The sequence below is a fragment of the Prunus mume genome, linkage group LG8 (genome assembly GCF_029339155.1).
Source record: "Prunus mume cultivar Tortuosa linkage group LG8, ASM2933915v1, whole genome shotgun sequence".
In the NCBI taxonomy this organism is placed as follows: domain Eukaryota; kingdom Viridiplantae; phylum Streptophyta; class Magnoliopsida; order Rosales; family Rosaceae; genus Prunus; species Prunus mume.
The window spans coordinates 8,938,778-8,961,959 of record NC_142705.1 but is presented as its reverse complement, the minus strand read 5'-3'; the positions used below and the strand labels follow the sequence as shown (position 1 = coordinate 8,961,959).

Here is a 23,182-nt window from a genome sequence, read left to right as displayed (position 1 = left end):
ACCAACTTGGACCGGTTTAGATCCGGTTCAATTCCAATTTTTACGGTTTGGGCCAACTATTCAGCTCAATTGAATTTTTTTGTTCTTTAATTTTTTGAAGTTTCAGCCCAATTGAAACTTAAAAACTTTTGGGCCTAATTATTCACGATTGGCCCAATTCATATCACTGCATTGCAAAATGAATGAAGCCATCAAGCATTAATACAACTTTTTTACAAAACAACAAATATCAAGCATTAATATAAAACTTACAACCTTAAAACAAAAACAAAAAAATAAAGCAAATTTAATTACAAACAAAAATTAGTACCCAAAAAAAAAATTACAAATAAATTGCAGAGAGCTCGACCTCATTGTGCTGCTCTATATAACTCTGCATCAAAGAAAAAACAATGTCAACTTGAAATACAGATCTTACCAGAATAATTTAATTTAAGAAAAGAACAACTGACTGAAAAACTCTACACAATTAGGCAAAGAAGATTTTGATTCTTTTGTATCAGAAAGACCACATGCATATTATTTTCATCTTACTTTTCTTTCAAAGAACCTCCTCACCCTTTTTCTCTCATACAAATCTCCGTTTCTTCTACAACCCAAACAAGCTACGAAAACCCATTTATCACTCTCAAAAATACTGCCAGAAAAAATCGCTATTATGGGGCAAGAGTTTTGTTTTACATGGGAGAGATGTCCTTTGGATAACCTGACAAAAACCATGTCTCGTTTGGGCCAATGAGTGATGTTGTGAAGAGAAGGAAAAAGCTTCCCTTTGACAACGTAAATTAAAAGGATAAGAAGTTGAAGAAGAAGAATAGGAAGAGGTTGTTGGGTTTATATTTTTCAATTTTTTGCTTGATTTTTGGTTTTGCTTGAATTAATAATTAAAGGGTATTTTAAGAATAATGGTGGGTAGAAGGATACGATTGTATTTTTTTCAAATTTACATGGTGGATGGAAGAATATAATAAGGGGTTGGAAATAGCAACACTCTTTTATTATATTCTTTTGATAATTTACGTATTTTATTACTATTAGAATAATGTTATCTTACCACATTTGTATACCACATTCCTATACTACCTTATGTGGTAGATGAGGTGAACAACCATATCAATTAAAATTTACACTTACCACATTATTATCCCACATTTTTATACCACATGATGTGGCATATCCATATCATATGTCATATCAATTAAATGAATAAATGTATTTTAATAAATAATATTAGAAAAACAGAAATTAGTATTTTACATGCACATATATGGTATAAAAAATGTGATAAAACTAGTATTATTCATTAAGTATTGGTTAAAGAATCCACCACCAACCCCACCAACCCTTCTTTCTAGGGTAACATGGTAACATGATATTCTGCATATATAAATTTAAATCGGTCGACCAAAAGTTTCAATAATCGAGTCCTGCTTTGTTCAAGAATAAAAAATGGGAAACGTTCGCTTCATCTCCACCACTACAGTTCAACCCACAACCCACAAAGATGAGTTTACTCGTAGAATTGAGTTAACTCCATGGGATCTGCAACTTCTCCTGGTAGATCAAGTCCAAAAAGGTCTTCTTTTCCACAAACCTTCTTCCACTTATGAGAATGAAGACCTGAAGAACGGTTTGGTCCAACACCTAAAGTCCTCTCTCTCCCTCACATTGGATATCTTCTATCCCCTTGCTGGCCGTCTTGCCATCACTGAACATGAAGACGACAACAGCTCCTCTTTCTCCGTCGACTGCAATGGCGCCGGAGTAGGGTTTGTCCATGCAGTTGCCGATGGTGTCACGGTGGCCGATATCCTCGACCCAGTTCTGGTCCCTGATGACATTGTCTACAGCCTCTTTACCATGAACGGGGTTTTGAACTACGAAAGCGTGTCGAATCCCTTGCTCGCAGTGCAAGTAACTGAGCTGGTTGATGGCATTTTCATAGGTTGCACAGTAAACCACTGCGTTGTTGATGGGTCAATATTCTGGCGTTTCTTCAATACTTGGTCTGAAATCTCTCGAGATCACGGTTTTGGTAAGATTTCTCAACCTCCTCTCATTTTCGGCCGCGAGTTTCTTGATGGCATCATCGATCTCCCAGTTCGTATTCCCTTCTTCCACAATCAGATCCCTGACAAATTTCTACCACCGGGGTCCCTTCAACAAAGAATGTTTCATTTTCCAAAGGAAAAACTTGCACAACTCAAAGCCAAAGCCAATGCTGAGATGGGCACCACCAAAATCTCATCCCTTCAAGCACTCTTGGCTCATCTCTGGGTCTCCATAACCCGCAACAAACGTCTCAGCCCTGATCAGGAGACCAAGTACCTCTTATTGGTAGGCCTGAGGCAAAGATTTCAGCCATTACCTGAAGAATACCTTGGAAATGCGGTTATACTCGGCACGGTGACGTCCACTGTAGGTGATTTGCTCAAGCAGGGACTAGGCTGGGCGGCTCTGGAGATGAACAAAATGATCGCTTCCAAGACAGAACAAGAAGTTCGAAAGCATTTGGAGGAATGGGTAAAGAGTCCCAAACTGAGCAAAATGGGTACCTTGTCAGTCAACTCATTGGCCACTGGAAGCTCACCGCGGTTCAATGTGTTTGGCAATGACTTTGGCTGGGGAAGGCCTCTGGCTGTAAGAAGTGGTGCTGGAAACAAGTTTGACGGGAAGTTGACGGTGTTTCCTGGGACTGAAGATGGAAGTATTGATTTTGAAGCTTGCCTTTCGTCTCAAACACTGCAAGCTTTGGCACAGGACGCTGAGTTTATGGACAGTGTGGCTTAGAGAGAAAATTAGAGACTCCAATAACCTATTAGTGAATTAATAATAAAGTTTCCATGTCTTTGACTGATTTGTTGGTTTCTAAATTGTGCTCATGTTTTATCTGCTCTTCCATTCAAAGCCCCGGTAGTTTAGATTAGTTCTCTTGTTTTATTAAATAGTTTGTGTTAAAAGGTAATTATGATTAAGAAGAGCCAGCGTTTGCAACAGGGAATTCAAATAACACTTCGGTAGTCTATCGGTGAAAATTCCAATGACACTTCGATAGTCTGCGTTGAGAAAACCCTCACTTCCCTTTCTAACTTAGACAAAAAAGAAAAAGCTAGTGCCCCACATGAATAAATTATCTCCCTGTGAGAATGTGTGAAGGTAATGACATTGGTTGTACCCTTTTATCATCATGACATTAGTCAGTCTCCACTCACCACCCACTCTTCAAAGAGACGATCCTTGTTTGATACGATGAGAACACATTCCTGATGTTAGATAGTAATAATAATATAAATAAAATACATTATTGATGTGATGAGGCCAAATAATTTATTTATAAATTTTTAAAAGAAAATTAGGTTTGGATCCTATTGGATGTTTGTTTTTGGGATAAATTTTATGCGGTTTGGTTCGGGCTCATCTCTTCAATCGCCATCAGGAATCGCAAAAACCTTGTGGTGTTGAATCTCTCCATCTAAAATAAAGTCACACGTCATTGCTTGAATCATTGAAAATAGCGGTGGCCCTTTATCACCAACTTTTCAATCAGACATTTGTTGAATTAATGAAAAAGTAATAATAATTTTATATAAAGAAAATCACGTTATACATGCCTGCACTATGATGTAGCTATTTATCACCATCAGATTCACCAGCTTAAACATTTAAACGCTGTGCTGTCCAAACTAGGGAAACCTGACTCAGATTCGGCATATCTCCACTAGTACCGTCCGACCAACAATTGAGAATGATCACTTAGCTCGTAGAATTCAGTTAACTCCGTGTGATCTGCAGCTCATCCAAATCTATTACAACCAAAAGGGACTTCTCTTCCACAAACCAGCAGATCAAGAACAGAGCAACGACTTGGTACAACACCTAAAAGCCTCCCTTTCCCGCACCCTGAACATCTTCTACCCACTTGCTGGCCGCCTAGTCCCAGTCGAAATTGAAGATAACAACACCACATGTTTTTTCATCAACTGCGGTTCCAGGATTCAAAAGTCAGAGGCGAAACTTACCTTAAAAACTCGACATGAATTTTATTGATAAAAATAAAAGATACACCTAATGTCAGGACGTAATGAGCCTACCTCAAATATGCATATCTATATATAAATAAAAGCTTAACAAAAAAAAAAAAAAAAAAGTAAATGCAATGCAACACAAAAACTAAACTATTTTAATCTAAAATTGTACCATACGAGGCTTAGAAATCTTAAAATTTTCAATTATCTCTTCATTATCGATACTATTAGCAAACTCTCTTTCAATGTGGAGAATCATGCAATCAGCAAGGAATTCATCACTATGGTGCTTCAAGTCTATTCTTAATAATTCTCATACATGAAAAAGCTCATTCCGTTGTTGCTGTAGAAACAGGAAGAATCAACACCAACTGAATCAATCTGTAAAGCAAATGGTAGTTTTCAGCCAAAGTTGTTTCCACCAATTGTTGACATAACTGAGGAAGAGTGGTGAGGTCCTTAAAGCAGGGAAGGCGATGCATATCATTTTGAAAATACCTCAACTCAATTTCCAAACCTTTTAAGTCACTTGGACTGAAATCAGCATGATAGAATTTCTCAGCAAGTTTACATAGATGCCCAATATTGAATGATTTGAAGGAATTACGAGGATCCAATGCTGAGCTAAGAATAAGAAGTTCAACTGTTTGCTCTGGAAATCTGTCATTTAACTCCCTCAACATGCAATCTATCACATCATTAAATACATCAATGCGATAGTAATGTTCAACTGTAATAAAATCTTTTTGTTGACAAGAACGACGTGTGCCCATCATATAACGAGAACTCATATCAGGAACATCAATACCATGTTGTTCACAAAAGGATACCACACTCATGAATAAATCATCCCAGCCATGTGCCCTCATATCTTGGAACTGTGATTTTGTGTTTTCAACAAAGTTTAAAGCACTTACAATATCTTGAGTTTTTTTCTGAAACACTTGACAGAGAAAGTTGGTCAATCCCATAATTTTATCCATCAAAAGCAATGCAAACACAAACTCAAAAGACATCATAGCAATATAGTTACTCTCTGCATCACCACGAAATTGTTGGTTAGGTCCATGTTCATTGATTTCCTGAAGAAGTATTTTAGTCTTTTTAAATAAACTCATTCAACTTGTAATAGAGGCAAAGTGAGATCCCTAACGAGTGGCTCCAGCTCATTTCAAACTACGACCTTGATTAAGTCCTCTACCTGTCTCAAGTTCTCCAGAATCCAACAACTCTTTGAGTTCAGCTTTTCGAATTAAATTTAACTCATTACGGCGCTTAGCAGAAGTACTAACAAAATTCACAATGTTAGTCAACCTTGAAAAAAATCTCCATACAACCTTCACATCTTTAGCCGCACTATTTAATGCTAATTGCAAGCGATGAGCAAAGCAATGCACATAATATGCATATGGACAATCTTGAAGAAACAATGCTTGTAATTCATTCCATGAACCACGCATATTACTAGCACCATCATACCCTTGGACACGCATGTTTTCCACTAGAATACCATTATTATCAAACACTTTGCATATCTCTTGTTTAAGAGTCAAGGCATTAGTGTCTACGATACTCACAATATCAAAAAAGCGTTCACGAATAAATCCATCACAATAAACAAATCTTAGAATAATAGCCATTTGTTCCTTGCCTGATTCATCAAGTGATTCATCAACAAGAATACAATATTTGTTCTTCCCAAGTTCGGCACAAATTTTCTTCTTCACCTTGGTAGCAAAAATATGCAAAATCTGTTTTCGTATATCATGGGCAATATACTGAGCATTATGAGGAGCCTTATCTAGAACAACTTTCTCAACTTCTATATTCATTCTTGCAAAAGACTTTAAGATTTCAACGAAATTGCCCCGATTAGATGAGTCAACGGATTCATCATGACCTCGAAAAGCCAATGCTTGATTTGCTAAATACCGAATGCCCTCTATTGTGGTTGTAAGTCGCAACCGATTATCCATCACTTGTTGCTTTGATTGCTTATCTACCACATTTTCAATATGAAGAGATGAGTTTTTTAAGCTAACCCACTTTTGCATAGCAAGATGATGTGGAGAATTTAGCTTGCCTACATGACTTTGAAATACACATTGATTACCACCAATTCTCTTCCAATTTTGAAATCCATGAATAGTAAAGGTTGAATGTGAATGATTCATGTCAAATAGGAAGCAAGGAAAACAAAATGCCAAATCTTTAGCAATTGAATACTCAAGCCAAGGGAATTTACCAAACCACAATTTATTAAATCGACGTAAGTCTCGCCCTTCCAAATGGCTTGGATAGTCTTCTAACTCCGGTTGACAAGGTCCTAAAATAATATAGGCTTTTCGCACATTATCTTGTTCATTCACCGAATATTGGCATATTTGAAGACGTAATCCCGGATCACGCTCAAGATAATTGATATTAAAATCTTGACCACTATCAACTCTTTGAGTCTCAACTCTTTCAACTTGAGGCTCGACAATGGGAGAAGAGAGAAGATTTGGCTCATCACAAATGGGAGGCATTTTAGAAGATGATGACCCATCATTCTTTTTCTTAAAAAAAGAGAACAAATTCTTTGTTTTCTTGGGGTTTCGATTGTGATCCGACATAATAAAAGATAACCTATTTAATCAAATATCCCAACAAAAAATCAAACAATTTCTCATAATAGCATCAATGAATTTAGTCAAACATTAACATACCAACAACAAATCAAACATCTCAACAATGCCAACATCAAATCAAACATCTCAACAAAATTCTTAAAATCAAAGACCTAATTAATTTCAACAAAATCCCCAAATTATATTTCATTCCTAATTAAATCCTAGAAAACTCAATTTCAAATTAAAATTAAAACTAAGATGCATACATTTATTTTAGGAATAACCCAATAGAAGAAGATAATTAAAGAGAAGAGATTAAGAAGAATACTTGTTTCCTTGTATTGTATATGAGAAGAGAAGAGAAGAGGCTATCCAGTGTCCACGATTGCACAGCACAGCCAAGACTTGCGTTGAGAAGAAGCTCTCCCGACTCTATTTGGAATTGCACTGCACAGCCACTATTTGGCTGCTTAAGTTATATTCTTTCTTTTATTAAAGTTTGACTGGGCCATTCATAACATGGGCTGGCTAGTTATAATTTTTTTCAGTTTTTTAAAGTTTGAGTGGGCTTGTGCTGTGGGTTTTATATGGATTGGGTAGGCAAAGTGTATACCAACACATGGAATGGATATCAATTACATAGCTTATATATAGGTTTTTTTTTTAGTGAAATATTTTTGGGTAGGCGGTAGCCTACCTTGCCCTGGCTTAAGATCCGCCGACTATAATGGCGCCCTGCTTTGTCCTCGCAATCGTGTCAAAGTGGCGATATCCTTGACCCTTTTTGCATTCATGATGAAATTGTGTACCACCTCTTTCCCTTGAATGCAGTTCGGAACTATGAAGGCATTTCAACCCATTGCTTGCTGCACAAGTAACTGAAGGTTGATGGCATCTTTATCGGTTGCAACATAAACCACGCGATTGTGGATGGTACTTCTTTCTGGCATTTCTTCAATACTTGGTCTGAATCTCTCGTGCTGGCTCTAATAACATTTCTCAACCTCCTCCCTTTTTTGGTCACCAATTTCTTGACAGCGTAATTGATCTCCCAGTTCAGTTACCCTTCTCCTATGGTGAAATTACAAGGAAGCTTGTTAAGAGGTCTTCAGAGTCATTACAAAGGGTACTCTTTCATTTTTCAAAATAAAAGGTAGCAGAGCTCAAATCCAAGGCCAATGCTGAGATTGGCATCAATAACGTCTCATCCCTCCAAGCCCTCATGGCTCATCTATGGCGGGCTGCAACCCGTAGTAGACATCTCAACCCTGATCAAGAGGTTATTTATCGGGTTATGGTGGGATTGAGGCAAAGATTGAAGCCACCATTGCCAGAAGAATACCTCGGGAATGCGGTTAAAGCGGTTCTTGTCAAGTCCACTGCTGGAGAGCTTCTACATCATAGACTAGGCTAGGCGGCTTTACAAATAAACAAACAGATTGCTTCCCTAACAGCTGAAGAGGCGAGGAAGTCCTTGGAGGAATGGGTGAAAACCCCAATACTTGTTCCAAATATAAGTAATATTTCAACAAGTTCTGCATTGCTTACCGGAAGCTCACCGCGGTTTAACGTGTTTAGGAATGATTTTGGGTGGGGGAGGCCACTTGCTGTGTGAAGCGGAGCGGCGACAAAACAAATGGGAGGCTAACATGTTTCCTGGGGATGAAGAAGGAAGTATTGACGTTGAAGCTTGCCTTTTTCCAGAGGCTCTACAAGCTATGAAGGACGACAAAGAGTTTATGGAGGTCGTGCTACATCAGGGCCGGTCTATTGACTTTGAAGGCCCAGGCAAAAATAAAAATTGAGTTTATTGATTAAAATTGTTAGTATTTCTGTTTGTGTTTATTGATTTACATTAATTTCATGTGAATTTGTTATTGTATTTGATTATTACAATTCTATTAAGAATTATTATTATCTTTAAATTCATATTTCTGATTGTTCCGCCAACAGAGTGTATATGAGAAGATGCGCACAAGAAGTGGCTGATAACCAACATAGCGAAGGGCTTACTAAAAGCAACAAAAACAAAGCCTTCAATTTGAGCTAAAAGCCAACCAAGTGTCCAAGGGCAGCTCACAGAAAGTAGACATTAATCAAGTCCGGCAATACTTGAACTTGCAATAAGAAGTACCTTGACCAGAATAATATGATTGTGTCCTACAAAATTAATGAATACAGTTCTTTAAGAAAATACTAAAATTTCAATAATTCAATTGAGTGGTAAAATGATATCGGATTCAAGTGATTTTTTGTAAAGATGATTTTTTGAATGAGTATCTACAAACTATACGGTTAGGATTAGTGAAATACATATAGAATAGACCCTACAAAGGTGTTCCTCGAAAAAACATATAAAAACAAAAGCCTAATCTCATGAGATTCGGGTTCGCTCGAGAATCGCAATGGTGCAGGTAAGGTTAGGTGGTGAGAGGCAGTGAGCTGATCTGTCCGGGACTTGAGGTGAATTAATCAACATTATTTTTTTCAATGCATTCAGTGATGCAGCACATCATTTGGGACCATGCTTATCATGGCCTACTAAAAAAAACACCCATCCTACTTAAAATAAATTATGTGCTTATCTGCTATTGATTTTATGCGTAGGGCCATGAGCCAGTTTGAGTATAATGGAAATGCCACAGCCTTCTATAATGAGTACCACATTCCATCACAATCACCAAAGCTTCAACATTTTATAATGTGTTCATTTATTGTTGAGCCCATGCACAGTGAAAATAAGGTGTAGCTTTCTATATAACTTTGTTCCATCATCTTCAATCAATCAGGGAAAAATGACTCTTCAGATCTTACATATCTCCACAACCACGGTCAGACCAAGAACTCAGAACGATCAATTAACAGCTCCTAAAATTGAGTTAACTCCATGGGATATGAGATTAATCCAATTTGATTACATTCAAAAGGGGATTCTCTTCCACAAATCAGCTGAGACAGGAGACAACAATGTCAGCTTGGTACAACGCCTAAAAGACTCTCTTTCCCACACCTTGAACATCTTTTACCCGCTTGCTGGCCGCTGGTTGTATCTGAACATGCCAAGATAGCACTGTTTCTATCTCCATGAAGTGTAACGGTGCAGGAGCCGAGTTTGTCCATGCAGATGCTGACGACGTCAAGGTGGTTGATATCCTTAACCCTTACATTCGTGATCACGTCGTCTTTATTGGTGGATTTAACTTTATGCTAATACACTTTAAATGTGAAAGGGGAAATACAATGTAACAGACTAAATAAATAACATAATTTTGGAGATGTGAAGCCCGAAGACTACACAGAGCTCCTAAACAAACTTATTTGAGACAAACTTTAATAAGATTGATACTTCAAATACTCTACTACAACACACACTCTTGACACTCTTAATACACACATTACATACAGTGGATATGCTGCCTATTTATAGGCCATAATATTAACTCAACATTAAATATAATCATAACCACTACTAAACCTCACTTTTACTTCAACTCATACACTAGACATAATAGCTAAATCTTTTAGATTCTAACTTTTTATTTCCTTAACTCCTAACCTTTGAAATTACCCCAATAGTCTTCACCCTCTTTTCCTTAAATTACAAGGAAGCTTGTTAGGAGGTCTTCAGAGTCATTACAAAGGGTACTCTTTCGTTTTTCAAAACAAAAGGTAGCAGAGCTCAAATCCAAGGCCAATGCTGAGATTGGCATCAATAACATCTCATCCCTCCAAGCCCTCATGGCTCATCTATGGCGGGCTGCAACCCATAGTAGACATCTCAACCCTGATCAAGAGGTTATTTATCGGGTTATATGGTGGGATTGAGGCAAAGATTGAAGCCACCATTGCCAGAAGAATACTTCGGGAATGCGGTTAAAGCGGTTCTTGTCAAGTCCACTGCTGGAGAGCTTCTACATCATGGACTAGGCTGGGCGGCTTTACAAATAAACAAACAGATTGCTTCCCTGACAGCTGAAGAAGCGAGGAAGTCCTTGGAGGAATGGGTGAAAACCCCAATATTTGTTCCAAATATAAGTAATATTTCAACAAGTTTTGCATTGCTTACAGGAAGCTCACCACGGTTTAATGTATTTGGGAATGATTTTGGTGGGGGAGGCCACTTGCTGTGGGAAGCAGAGTGGCAGACAAAACAAATGGGAGGCTAGTAGTGTTTCTTGGGGCTGAAGAAGGAAGTATTGATGTTGAAACTTGCCTTTTTCCAGAGGTTCTACAGGCTATGAAGGACGACAAAGAGTTTATGGGGGTCGTGCTCACATTAGGGCCGGTCTATTGATTTTGGAGGCCCAAGGCAAAAATAAAAATTGAGGCCTTGTGTTGTCGCCCAACCTACACACCCAAATTTGGAAGGCGGCTTGACACAATACGACCCCTTTTTATCGAGTTGGGCCAAGTATCAGGAACTAAGCTTTTTTATAATAAAACACATGAGTAGCAAGGAAAACAAACAATAAAGAATTACCTCTTACGAAACCAATAAATATATATTGAGAGAGCTTCCACTGAGGGATTCCTTAAATAAGTTTATTTGAGGGACACCTTTATAGGGCCCAGTCCGCATTGTATTTTACTAGTCCAAACCATCTATTTTGTAGATATTCAAATACCATCTCTACAAAAAAAAAAAAAACCACATTAATCTGATATCATTTGAACATTCAATTAAATTATTGAAATTTAAGTACTTTCTTGAAGTATCGTGTTCATTGATTTTGTTGGTCTCAATTAGATGCCTTAAATAATTTTCAATTTGTCTAATTTTTTGCAAGGATGATCTATGAATGAGGACTTGAAAAATAGACGATTTGAATCGTTGAAAAAAGATTCGTAGGATACCCTAAAGGGTGTTCCTCAAATAAATTTGAGAGATCCCTCAATGAAAGGGGACTATATGTATATAGCTTAGCTCTTTACTCTTACTAAACCAAGCCAAACAAGTTGAACATGAGTCAACCCAAACTGGATCGAGTCAATTTACAACCCTACTTGTTCATCCATATTTTCTCCCATATATTTCCCAAATATATGTGAAAAATGAGGTAAAGTAAGACAAAATGAGTTTCAGGGGTAAAGTAAGACTCAAATACACTTTCAGAGGGTATATCAAAAAATGAGCGTAAATAAAATGTATAGTAGGGTATTTTTGGGAATTAAATCAATTTCACTCATGTGACCAAACCTTAAACTATTCAAAATTGCTAGTCATATTACATTTATATACCACTTTAGTTTAAATAGCGAATGATTGAAGCGTATTTCGAAGCTAGTATTTTTGGCAAGATCATGCCCAACAAATTCAAAATCTCTTTTTGTTGACAAAGCAAGCTAAAAGACATTGCTGATTCTGTGAATCTTTTGTCTAATTTTGCTTTATATTTACTTGTTGATGAATTAATATCTAAAATGGCTCATGCTACTTTATGGCTGCTTTTGGTGGGGTAATGACAACGTTTTGTTAATGTAGCGTTGGGATAGAAGGCATTAAAGTTTATTAACAACGTTTTGTTTTTGGCTTGTAATAAATTTCATGTATTTGAAATAGCTAAAGTTGTTTGGTTTTTAATAAGTTCTACGTACGTGATTGAATAGTGATGTATGTTGCTTGAAATCCCTCATCTTAATAAGTTGAAACGTCACCACTCTCAGATCATAATCAAACTTAACCGTCAAATTCTCATTCATACTAACAAAGGGAGATGTCAAATGGTGTCCTTGGATAAAGAAAAAAATAAAAAGGTAAATGCTCTCATGAGAATGAGATTACCAAGTTGCTGTTACAAGTGGTATGTAAGAAGAGATTCCAAGTACTGAATTCCTGCTCCTTGAGATAAAATAAAACACGAAAAAGCCTAATCTCATGAGATTCGGGTTCGCTCGAGCCGCAAGGGTGCAGGTAAGGTTAGGTGGTGGCATTCAGTGATGCAGCTCATCATTTTTGGGACCCTGCCCCTGTAGTTAATAGATTATCTCGCTGGTTTATATATTTTTCTTTACTACTGTTTATTATATTGTTATTATGTTTAAAAAAACACCCTTGCTTATCATGGCCTACTAAAAAAACACCCATCCTACTTAAAATAAATTATGTGCGTATCTGCTATTGATTTTATGCGTTTGTTTGTGCGTATTTTATGCGTTTAGCCATGAGCCAGTTTGAGTATAATGGAAATGCCATAGCCTTTTATAATGAGTACCACATCCCATCACGATCACCAAAGCCTCAACATTTTATAATGTGTTCATTTATTGTTGAGCCCATGCACAGTGAAAATATTGTGTAGCTCTCTATATAACTTTGTTCCATCATCTTCAATCAATCAGGGAAAAATGACTCAGATCTTGCATATCTCCACAACCACGCTCAGACCAACAACTCAGGACGATCAATTAACAGCTCCTAAAATTGAGTTAACTCCATGGGATCTGAGATTAATCCAATTTGATTACATTCAAAAGGGGATTCTCTTCCACAAATCAGCTGTGAGAGAAGACAGCAATGTCAGCTTGGTACAACGCCTAAAAGACTCTCTTTCCCGCACCTTGAACATCTTTTACCCGCTTGCTGGCCGCTTGGTTGTATCTGAAAATGCTGAAGATAGCACTGTTTCTATCTCCATGAAGTGTAACGGTGCAGGAGCCGAGTTTGTCCATGCAGCTGCTGACGACGTCAAGGTGGCTGATATCCTTAACCCTTACATTCCTGATCATGTCCTTCGTAGTTTCGAAACCACTTCTATCAGCACAAGTGACTGAGCTTGTTGATGGCATCTTTATCGGTTGCAGCCTAAACCACGTGGTTGCCGACCGGTACTTCTTTCTGGCATTTCTTTAATACTTGGGCAGAAATTTCTCGTTCTGGCTCCCATAAAATTTTGCAACCTCGTCCCGTTTTTGGCCGACAGTTTCTTGGCGGGGTAATTGATCTCCCAGTTCACTTACCCTTCTCCTATAGTGAAATCATTCGTAAGACTATAATCAAATCGTCTTCTTTCGATGCTTTCTTACAAAGGGTAGTGTTTCACTTTCCCAAAGAAAAAATAGCAAAGCTCAAAGCAAAGGCCAATGCTGAGATGGGCAAAACCTGTAACATCTCATCTCTTCAGGCACTCATGGCTCATCTTTGGCAAGTCACGACACGTGCCAGGCATCTCCAACCTGATCAGTAGGTTAACTATCGATTTGCAATAGGGTTGAGGCAAAGATGGGAGCCTGAAACGTTACCAAAAGAGTACCTCGGGACTGCGATTATAGGCGTTAATGTGACCGCCATTGCAAGTGAGCTGCTACAAAATGGACTTGGCTGGGCAGCTTCCCAAATGAACAAAAAAAATTCCTCCCTGACACCTGAACAAGCGAGGAATGACTTGGTGGATTGGGTAAAAAAACCCACACTTATTTCGAATATGAGGAACCCAACATTGTTGGCCAGATTACTTACAGGAAGCTCTCCTCGGTTCAATGTGTATGGTAATGATTTTGGGTTGGGGAGACCACTTGCTGTTCGAAGTGGAGCTGGTGACAAAATGGATGGGAAGTTAACAGTGTTTCCTGGGGCTGAAGAAGGGAGCATAGACTTTGAAGCTTGCCTTTTGCCTGAGACTATACAAACTATGATGGACGATGCAGAGTTCATGGAGGCTGTAGCTTAAGTAATTAAGGGTATATATCCGAAGTTTTGTGTTTGATTTCTCGCTGTCTAGTGTCTTTGTGTGAAAAATAAAAAAATAGTGTGTCAATTTGAAGCCAATTGCTGAGCTAGGATTTTTGGCAAGAGGATGCCCAGCAAATGCAAAATATCTTTTTGTTGACAAAGCAAGCTAAAAGACATTGCTGATTCTTCTTGTTGCTCACAAAATTGCTAGCAAATCCTTACAACAAACCAAAGCAAAGAATAATTTGCTTTTTCTGCAAAAAGAATCAACTGTATCAAAATCATCTCTCCTTACTGATCAGACAAGGAGACGTTGTCTCCAACTGTGCGGCTACCCACCAAATATCCATCTCTTCCAATATAAAGCTAGTGAAGTGTGTTGGAAATTTAATAATATAATAGTTTATATTATAATATTTAATTTTATTATTGAATGAAAAATCTTAGGTTTGCTTTGTAGTTATTGTAACCAAGCCATTGCAAGTGTTGGTTGTCATTTGAACAAGCCACCGTTTGGTATTTTCAGAAAATACCATATAATTATGATAAGAAGTTGCATATGTTGGAAACAGCCACGATGGTTTGTTTTAAGAATGATGTTTAGGTTTCATATAAACCCAACAGGTTCCTCCTTGTATATAAATTCTTACCCGTGGTGGAAAAACAGAGTATTCCCTAGTGCTGTGGTTTTACTGTTGTGATCAATTATGAGTCTAATTTGAGAGTACAAATATATAATTGGTTCGTCATAGTCTTAAATTGAAGTGCTTCAATTTAGTACAAAGACAAATAAGGGCGAAATCTGTCTTTAGGACATTGCAATTCTTGCAAGCCTCAATCGTTAAAGTTGTCAATATTTCTATTTATGTTTATTGATGTACATTAATTTCCTGTAAATTTGTTATTGTATTTAATTATTATAATTCTATTGAAAATTGTTATTATCTTTAAATTCGTATTATTTCCGATTTTTCCGCCAATAAAGTGTATATGAGAAGATGAAGTGGCTGATAACCAACATAGCCAAGGGCTTACTAAAAGCAACAAAAACAAAGCCTTCAATTTGAGCTTAAAAAATCATCTTCGTACCGGCACAAATTTTACCAAGCCAACAAAGTGTCCAAGGGCAGCTCACAGAAAGTAGACATAGATCAAGTCCGGCAATACTCGAACTTGCAACAAGGAGTACCTTGACCAGAATAATGTGATTTAGAGTCTAGACCAAGAAAGACGTTTGGTATCCTATTTAAATATGGAACTCAAAAACTTTGATTTTTTTTTTAAATAAGGAGTTCTTAAATCTATTTTTAAGATTCAAAAACTTGTTTGGTATGCAACTTGAAAACTGTTTTCAAATCTTAAAAAGGTTGTTTGAAAAAAAAAACTTAAAAACATATATTTTTTTGTTTTTAATAATTGGGGTATTTTTTAGTTGTTCTTGAGTTTGAATTTTTAAAAAATAGGGCTACCAAACATGTTTTCTGTGTTTTGAACTCAAATTCTGTTTTTGAGTTTAAAAAGTTGGACTTAAGTTGAATACCAAACAGGCCCACTTCTTTCATATTGCTTATGTTTGTTTTATATTAAAGAAATAACCGTGCTTATCTTGTTTTATCATTCATCTTAAGCAAAGTCACCGTCCTATACTTAAATAAATTTATTACATATAATATTCGATTTTCTGTGTTTGTTTATTGTTGACCAAAATTAGGTAGCCAACTACACTGTATATTCAAACACCACCAAGAGACTTTCAAAAGTGTGGAGGCAATCAATCTGGGCAAAATGACTCGGATTCGGCAGATCTCCACAAACACCATCCGACCAACAAATCATAATGATCAGCTAAGTCATAGAATTGAGTTAACTCCATGGGATTTGCGCCTAATCCAACTTGATTATATCCAAAAGGGGCTTCTCTTTCAAAAACCAGCAGAGTTAGAACAGAGCAACAGCTTGATTCAACACCTACAAGCCACTCTTTCCCAAACCTTGAACATCTTCTACCCGCTTGCTGGCCGCCTTGCTGTGATTGAAAATGAAGATAACACCACTTGTTTTTCCATCAACTGTAATGGCGATGGAGCCTTGTTTGTTCATGCAGCTGCTGACGGGGTCAAAGTGGCTGATGTCCTTGACTCTGTTTATGTTCCAGATGACATTGTCAACAACCTCTTCTCTATGAAGGAGGCTTGGAACTACGAAGGCATTTCGAAACCATTGCTTGCAGCACAAGTGACTGAGCTTGTTGATGGCATCTTTATTGCTTGCAGCATAAACCACATGGCTGCTGACGGTACCTCCTTCTGGCATTTCTTCAACACTTGGTCTGAAATATCTCGTCTTGGCGGTTATGATAAAATTTATAAACCTCATCCTGTTTTGGGCCGCCAATTTCATGAAGGGGTGATTGACCTCCCAATTCACTTACCCTCCTCCTATGTCAATGAAATCAAGAGCAAGCAGCTTATAATTGGACATGGTTCATCTGCAGATTCTTTACGAAGGGTAGTGTTTCATTTTCCCAAAGAAAAAGTTGCATGGCTCAAATCCAAGGCCAATGCTGAGATGGGCACCATTGACAGTAACATTAGCATTTCATCCCTTCAAGCACTCATGGCTCATCTTTGGAGAGCGATAACACGCGGCAGACATCTGAACCCAGATCAAGAGGTTGCTTATCGCGTTGCGGTGGGACTGAGGCAAAGATTGAACCCACCATTGCCAAAAGAGTACCTCGGGAATGCGCTTTTAGGCGTTATTGTCAAGTGCACTGCAGGGGAGCTGCTAGAACATGGGCTAGGCTGGGCGGCTTCCCAAATAAACAAGACAATTGCTTCCCTGACAGCTGAAGAAGCGAGGAAGTACATGGAGGATTGGGTAAAAGCTCCTACATTTCTTTCAAATGTGCTGAGGGAACCAACAAATATGGAATTGATCACAGGAAGCTCACCGCGGTTCAATGTGTATGGTAATGATTTTGGATGGGGAAGGCCGGTTGCTGTGCGAAGCGGAATTCCAGAGAGAAAGCTCGGGAAGCTAACAGTGTTTCCTGGTCCAGAAGATGGAAGTATTGATTTTGAAGCTTGCCTTTTGACTGAGACTCTTCGAGCTATGGCCGACGATGCAGAATTCATGGAGGCTGTGCTCACATGAAGTGCCCTGCTTTTGAAATTGGCTTGCAAATTAAAGTTTGTCAGTGTGCTTAATTTTAAGGTTGGTGAATTTTACTTTGCACATGTCCATTGAGATGTATGTTGCTTGAATCCCTCATCTTAATAAGTAGAAACTTCACCACTCTCAGATCATAATCAAACTTAACCGTCAAATTCTCATTCATAATACTAACAAACTGGTGTCCTTCCAATTAAGGGAATTTTTTCAAAAAGTCAAATGCTCTCATGATAATAAGATTACTAAGTAGATGTTACTCACGTGGTACGTAAGAAGAGGTTCCAAGTACGAATTCCTGCTCCCCTGGAGATAAAATAAAATATAAAAAAAGCCTAATCTCATGAGATTTGGGTTCGGTGAGCATCGCAACGGTGCAGGTAAGGTTAGGTGATGGGATGCAGTGAGCTGACTGTTTGGTGCTTTAGATGAATTAAATCAACATTATTTTTTTCAATGCCTTCAGAAGAAATTAATTATGCTTTGGAACTTTTATTATATTATTATTATGTTTATAAAAAACACCCATGCTTATCATGGCCTTTTAGAAAAAAACACCCATCCTTCTTAAAATGAATTATGTGGTATCTGCTATTGATTTTATGCGTTGAGCCATGCGCCAGTTTGAGTATAATGGAAATGCCAAAGCCCTTTATAATGAGTACCACATTCCATCACAATCACCAAAGCTTCAACATTTTACAATCTGGGAGAAATGAATCAGATTCGGCGTATCTCGACGTGCACCATCCGACCAACAAGCCATAAAGATCAGCTACCAGCTCAGAGAATTGAGCTAACTCCGTGGGACCTGCGGCTCATCCAACTTGATTACATCCAAAAGGGACTTCTCTTCCACAAACCAGAGGATAGCCGTGACTGAAAACGAAGATAATACCACTTGTTTTTCCATCAACTGTAATGGCGATGGAGCCTTGTTCGTCCATGCAGCTGCCCATGGTATCGAAGTGTCTGATATCCTTGACTCTGTTTATGTCCCTGCTGACATTGTCTATAATCTCTTTTCCCTCAATGAGGTCCCGAACTTCGAAGGCATTTCCAAACCATTGCTTGCAGTGCAAGTGACTGAGCTATTTGATGGCTTCTTTATTGGTTGCAGCATAAACCACATGGTTGTGGACGGTACCTCTTTTTGGCATTTCTTTAACACTTGGTCTGAAATTTCTCGTATTGGCTTTGATAAAATTTCTCAACCTTGCCCTGTTTTTGGCCGTCGTGAGTATCATGACAGCTTGATTGATCTCCCAATTCACCTACCCATGTCTTACGATGAAATCAAGACTAAGCATCTTATAATCGGACCACCCTCCTATTCGTTACAAAGCGTAGTATTTCATTTTCCCAAAGAAAAACTAGCAGAGCTCAAAGCAAAGGCCAATGCTGAAATGGTCAATAATAACATCTCAACTCTTCAAGCACTCATGGCTCATCTTTGGCTAGCCACAACGCGTTGCAGACATCTCAATCCAAATCAAGAGGTTACTTATCTAATTGCGGTAGGATTGAGGCAAAAGTTGAATCAACCATTGCCAAAAGAATACTTTGGAAATGGGGTCCTAGGCGTTAATGTAAAATCCAGTGCAAGTGAGCTGCTACACCATGGACTAGGCTGGGCCGCTTCGCAAATAAACAAAACAATCGCTTCCCTGACAGCTGAAGAAGCGAGGAAGTACTTGCAGGGTTGGGAAAAAACCCCTACATTTCTTCCAAAGTTCAGCGATCCAAAAATGGTGGGATTGCTCACAGGAAGCTTGCCGAGGTTCAATGTGTATGGCAATGATTTTGGGTGGGGGAGACCAGTTGCGGTGCGAAGCGGAGCTGCCAACAACATGGATGGGAAGTTGACTGTGTTTCCTGAGGCTGAAGAAGGCAGTGTAGATTTTGAAGCTTGCCTTTCGCCTGAGACTATACAAGCTATGTTGGACGATGCAGAGTTCATGGAGGCTGCAGCGCTGGCATGATTAAACTCTTTGCAGGTTTTTCAATTTGCGTAACTCAAAACAATAATGTTTGTCTTTGCATGTTATCAGTCTTACCGAAATCTCCAATTACCTTGATTGGTGCAAGGGTATAATGGTTATTTTACGCCCATTTTACTAAATTATAAAAACCAAGCAATGAAATAGATGCAAAATGAGCACTTAGCTTCTCAGCTTAACAAACAAGTGAACCCACGTGAACTTCTGACTAACTCAACAATTCAGCATGTCATGCCAGCATTTATACACGTCTTTTGCCAATCAGAAATACCATTTGCTTTTCACATGTGGTGGATAGCTCGCATCGCAGTGCGTGGTGCTGAACACAAAGCGAAATAATTGTACCACTGAATTATTATGCACGTACTCCACCTCCTTTATTTGCTTATAAGTAACATATGCCAGCATTATATACACGTCTTTTGCCCATCAGAAATACCATTTGCTTTTCACATGTGGTGGATAGCTCGCATCGCAGTGCGTGGTGCTGAACACAAAGCGAAATAATTGTACTACTGAATTATTATGCACGTACTCTACTTTCTTTATTTGCTTATATGGAAAGGGTTGAATGAATATGTTGCGCTTCTGACTTTTGATCAAGTGATTGATCAGCTAAGCAACGAACCTCCTCTTGGCCTAGGTTCTTTCACTTTCTCGGACTCGAGGATGGTTAAGCTTCGTATGGATATTTTTGTGATTTTTAAGACTTTTAAGTAAAAACAATGCAAATAAATTAAAGATGTGATTAAACTAAAAGACAAGAATTAAAGTGCGATAAAATAGATCAAAGCGATAAGTAACATAAAATAAAGTAAGAACGAGATAAGAATGATAAACTAAATTAAACTTAATGAAAATTCGCTAACAATGAAAAGTAAGGCAATTGATATAAACTTGAATTTAAAAGAAAAAAAATGTAAATTGCAAGAAAGTAAACTTACACAAAGGAAAGGAAGAACTTGTTACACTAAGTGCTTGAAAAGTAAAATCTTAGGTCTAGAAAGAAAAAAAAGTGTGATACGAAAAATAGGGTTGTGTGTCTTCTTCCTTCGTTTGATGAGGTTTATATAGGGGCATCTGACAGCCCATGAGTTGGCCATTAAATGGTCAAAGTCAACTCTTTTGAAACTCCTTCCTTCTGAGGCTCCCCAAATCCATGGGATTGCTTTGATTGAGATAATTTGTTTGCTTGATTTTCACTTCTTTCATAGTACTCCGGATTGTCATCACTCCTCTTGATCTCTTTCCTTGTAAGGCCTCCGTTCAGAAATCTTGTGTTTGGATTCATGGCTTGGGCTTGGACCTGCGAGTTTTTGGATATGCATTTAGGGCTTGGCTCCACGTGGGACCATCTTTGAGCTCTCCAAATATTCGAATATCTACCACATGTTGAGTTCTCCAAATATTCGGATATTGGAGTTTCTAGATTTGTTTGAGAATCCACGGAAGTTGGCATGGGAGCTCCCAGATCCACCGAGAAAACTGTCATATTTATTTATTAATATATATGCCATAGCCTTTGACTATTGAAGTCAAGAACTCTTACAAAAACTAGTGTTTTCTTCTCATAGCCAATTGGAGAATTTATTGGCCATTTGAGATTTTGGCAAATTAGAGTTGGTAGATTGGAATTGGCGGCATTGCTCCCATCCCTTTGGCGGAATAGGTTCGGTGGACCTCGCTCTTGGTGGATTTCATCTAGGCTGTAGCATTTTCTCCACGGTGGATTGAGTGAATTTTGACCACCCCAAACAGATTGGTTGGGTTTGTTTATTGTTGAGTCTCAGTCCAAGACACTAGAAAAATGGCGTAGCCTTCTAACCATACTCACAACAGTGTCATCATTCAACGTTTAATGTTGTGGTCTAGTCTCAGTGTTGTCCACTTAAATTGGGAAAATAAAAATGGCTCAGAGCCCGCAGATCTTGATAACTATTGTCCGGCCAACCAGCCATGATCACTTAAAGCAGAGATTAATTGAGTTAACTCCATGGGATTCGAAACTAATCCAACTTGATTATGTCCAAAAGGGGTTCTCTTTCAAAAATCGGCGGAGTCAGAACAGAGCAACAGCTTGATACAACACCTAAAAGCCACTCTTTCCCAGACCTTGAATATCTTCTACCCGCTTGCTGGCAGCCTAGCCGCTGTTGAAAGCCAAGATAAAGCCGGTACTTGTTTTTCCATCAACTGTGACGGTGATGGAGCTCTTTTTGTTCATGCAGCTGCTGATGGTATCAAGGTGGCTGATATCCTTGACCCTGTTTTATATTCCAGATGACATTGTCTCCAACCTCTTCTCCATGAATGGGGTTTTGAACTACGAAGGGGTCCCAAAACCATTGCTTGCAGTGCAAGTAACTGAGCTCATTGATGGCATTTTCATAGGTTGCACTATGAACCACTGTGTTGTTGATGGATCATCATTCTGGCACTTCTTTAACACTTGGTCTGAGATCTCTCGTTCAGGCTCTGATGAAAATTTTCAACCCCCTCCCGTTTTCGATCGTCAATTTCTTGACGGTGTATTTGATCTTCCAATTCACATACGCTCCTCATACAGTAAAATACCGGATAAGCTTAATCCTCCCATCTCATTAAATTATTTGCAAAGGGTATTTCATTTTTCCAAGGAGAAAACTGCACAGCTCAAATCCAAGGCCAGTGCTGAGATGGGCACTCATGACGTCTCATCCCTTCAAGCACTCATGGCTCATCTTTGGCGAGCCGTAACACATGCCAGTCATCTCAACCTTGATCAGGAGATTATCTACAAGATTGCAGTAGGATTGAGGCAAAAATTGAAACCTCCATTGCCCAAAGAATACCTTGGAAATGCGCTTCAAGGGGTTCATGTGAAGTCCACTGCAGGGGAGCTTTTACAACATGAACTAGGCTAGGCGGCTTTGCATATAAACAAAACGATAGCTTCCTTGACAGCTGAACAAGTGATGAAGGTCTTGGAGGATTGGGCAAAAACCCCTACAGTAAGTTCAAAATTGAGGGAAAACATCCCAACAAGTACTACTAGTAGCACTTTTTCATTGCTCACAGGAAGCTCGCCGCAGTTCAATGTGCATGGTAATGATTTTAGGTGGGGAAGACCGGTTGCTGTGCGAAGCGGATCTGCGAACAAAATGAACTGTAAGTTAACTGTCTTTCCCAGGGCGAAGAAGGAAGTATTGATTTTGAAGTTTGCCTTTTGCCTGAGACTCTACATGCTATGGCAGAGGATGCAGAGTTCATGGAGGCTGTGCTCGCATGAAGTACACTCTTGTATATTTTTATGTTAACTTGCAAATTAAAGTTTGTCCATTTGCTTAAACATCCAAAGGTTTTTAAGTAGATGAATCAAAGCATCTCTAATAAGTAATTTATCAAAAGCTGTCCTTGTGATTTTTAGTTTCACAATTCCAGTAAGCTGTTCATTTAAACCCCAAATCATAGCAAACTCCTACTTGAACATAAATTTGGCAAACCCTCTGTTTGAACGACATTATTGATTGAACAATAGTTTTCTTTAACGGAATGCTAAACAGAGAGTGGAGCGAGAAGTTTATATATTTAAGGGGATCAAATTATAAAACACAAAGTCAAGCAGAGCATGACAGTGGAAATCATAATACAGAATCCTTATCCCATAAGATATGCGTCTACGACAACTTTTCAAATCACACACAAACTTTCAACATATTTTTTTTA

The 23,182-nt window shown here is 38.3% G+C and overlaps 3 protein-coding genes and 5 pseudogenes across 3 annotated transcripts; 7 read left to right on the top strand and 1 right to left on the bottom strand.

Annotated features, from left to right (window-relative positions):
* Nucleotides 1–1,358: 1,358 nt before the first annotated feature.
* Nucleotides 1,359–2,857, top strand: LOC103339908 (putative acetyltransferase At3g50280). The gene has a single exon (XM_008243264.2). The coding sequence runs from the start codon at nucleotides 1,450–1,452 to the stop codon at nucleotides 2,788–2,790; it is 1,341 nt and encodes a 446-aa protein (XP_008241486.2). The 5' UTR covers nucleotides 1,359–1,449; the 3' UTR covers nucleotides 2,791–2,857.
* A 1,497-nt stretch (nucleotides 2,858–4,354) lies between these two features.
* On the bottom strand, nucleotides 4,355–5,857 carry LOC148914665 (uncharacterized). The gene is made up of 3 exons (XM_089043270.1): nucleotides 5,479–5,857; nucleotides 5,227–5,391; nucleotides 4,355–5,061 (listed from the first exon to the last, which is right to left on the bottom strand). Exons 1-3 carry the CDS (start codon nucleotides 5,855–5,857, stop codon nucleotides 4,355–4,357), a joined length of 1,251 nt encoding a protein of 416 aa, XP_088899396.1.
* Nucleotides 5,858–7,156: 1,299 nt separating this feature from the next.
* Nucleotides 7,157–8,580, top strand: LOC103339920 (putative acetyltransferase At3g50280; annotated as a pseudogene).
* Nucleotides 8,581–9,432: 852 nt separating this feature from the next.
* LOC107881699 (putative acetyltransferase At3g50280) lies at nucleotides 9,433–10,931 on the top strand (annotated as a pseudogene).
* A 2,051-nt stretch (nucleotides 10,932–12,982) lies between these two features.
* LOC103339919 (putative acetyltransferase At3g50280 pseudogene) lies at nucleotides 12,983–14,304 on the top strand (annotated as a pseudogene).
* A 1,703-nt stretch (nucleotides 14,305–16,007) lies between these two features.
* LOC103339918 (putative acetyltransferase At3g50280) lies at nucleotides 16,008–17,603 on the top strand. Its single transcript, XM_016796239.2, has one exon. It carries the CDS (start codon nucleotides 16,092–16,094, stop codon nucleotides 17,460–17,462), a length of 1,371 nt encoding a protein of 456 aa, XP_016651725.2. The 5' UTR covers nucleotides 16,008–16,091; the 3' UTR covers nucleotides 17,463–17,603.
* A 149-nt stretch (nucleotides 17,604–17,752) lies between these two features.
* LOC103339917 (putative acetyltransferase At3g50280 pseudogene) lies at nucleotides 17,753–20,057 on the top strand (annotated as a pseudogene).
* A 1,327-nt stretch (nucleotides 20,058–21,384) lies between these two features.
* Nucleotides 21,385–22,745, top strand: LOC103339916 (putative acetyltransferase At3g50280 pseudogene; annotated as a pseudogene).
* Nucleotides 22,746–23,182: the final 437 nt, after the last annotated feature.

Bases quoted from the DNA above. Each gene is read 5' to 3' on its own strand.
- LOC148914665 (XM_089043270.1), bottom strand. From the start codon at position 5,857: ATGAATATAGAAGTTGAGAAAGTTGTTCTAGATAAGGCTCCTCATAAT. The intron at 5,392-5,478 runs GTTCATGGAATG...GCTTGCAATTAG, and splicing joins TGGTGCTAGTAATATGCGTG to CATTAAATAGTGCGGCTAAA. The intron at 5,062-5,226 runs GTAGAGGACTTA...GTGGTGATGCAG, and splicing joins TTCTGGAGAACTTGAGACAG to AGAGTAACTATATTGCTATG.
- LOC103339918 (XM_016796239.2), top strand. From the start codon at position 16,092: ATGACTCGGATTCGGCAGATCTCCACAAACACCATCCGACCAACAAAT.
- LOC103339908 (XM_008243264.2), top strand. From the start codon at position 1,450: ATGGGAAACGTTCGCTTCATCTCCACCACTACAGTTCAACCCACAACC.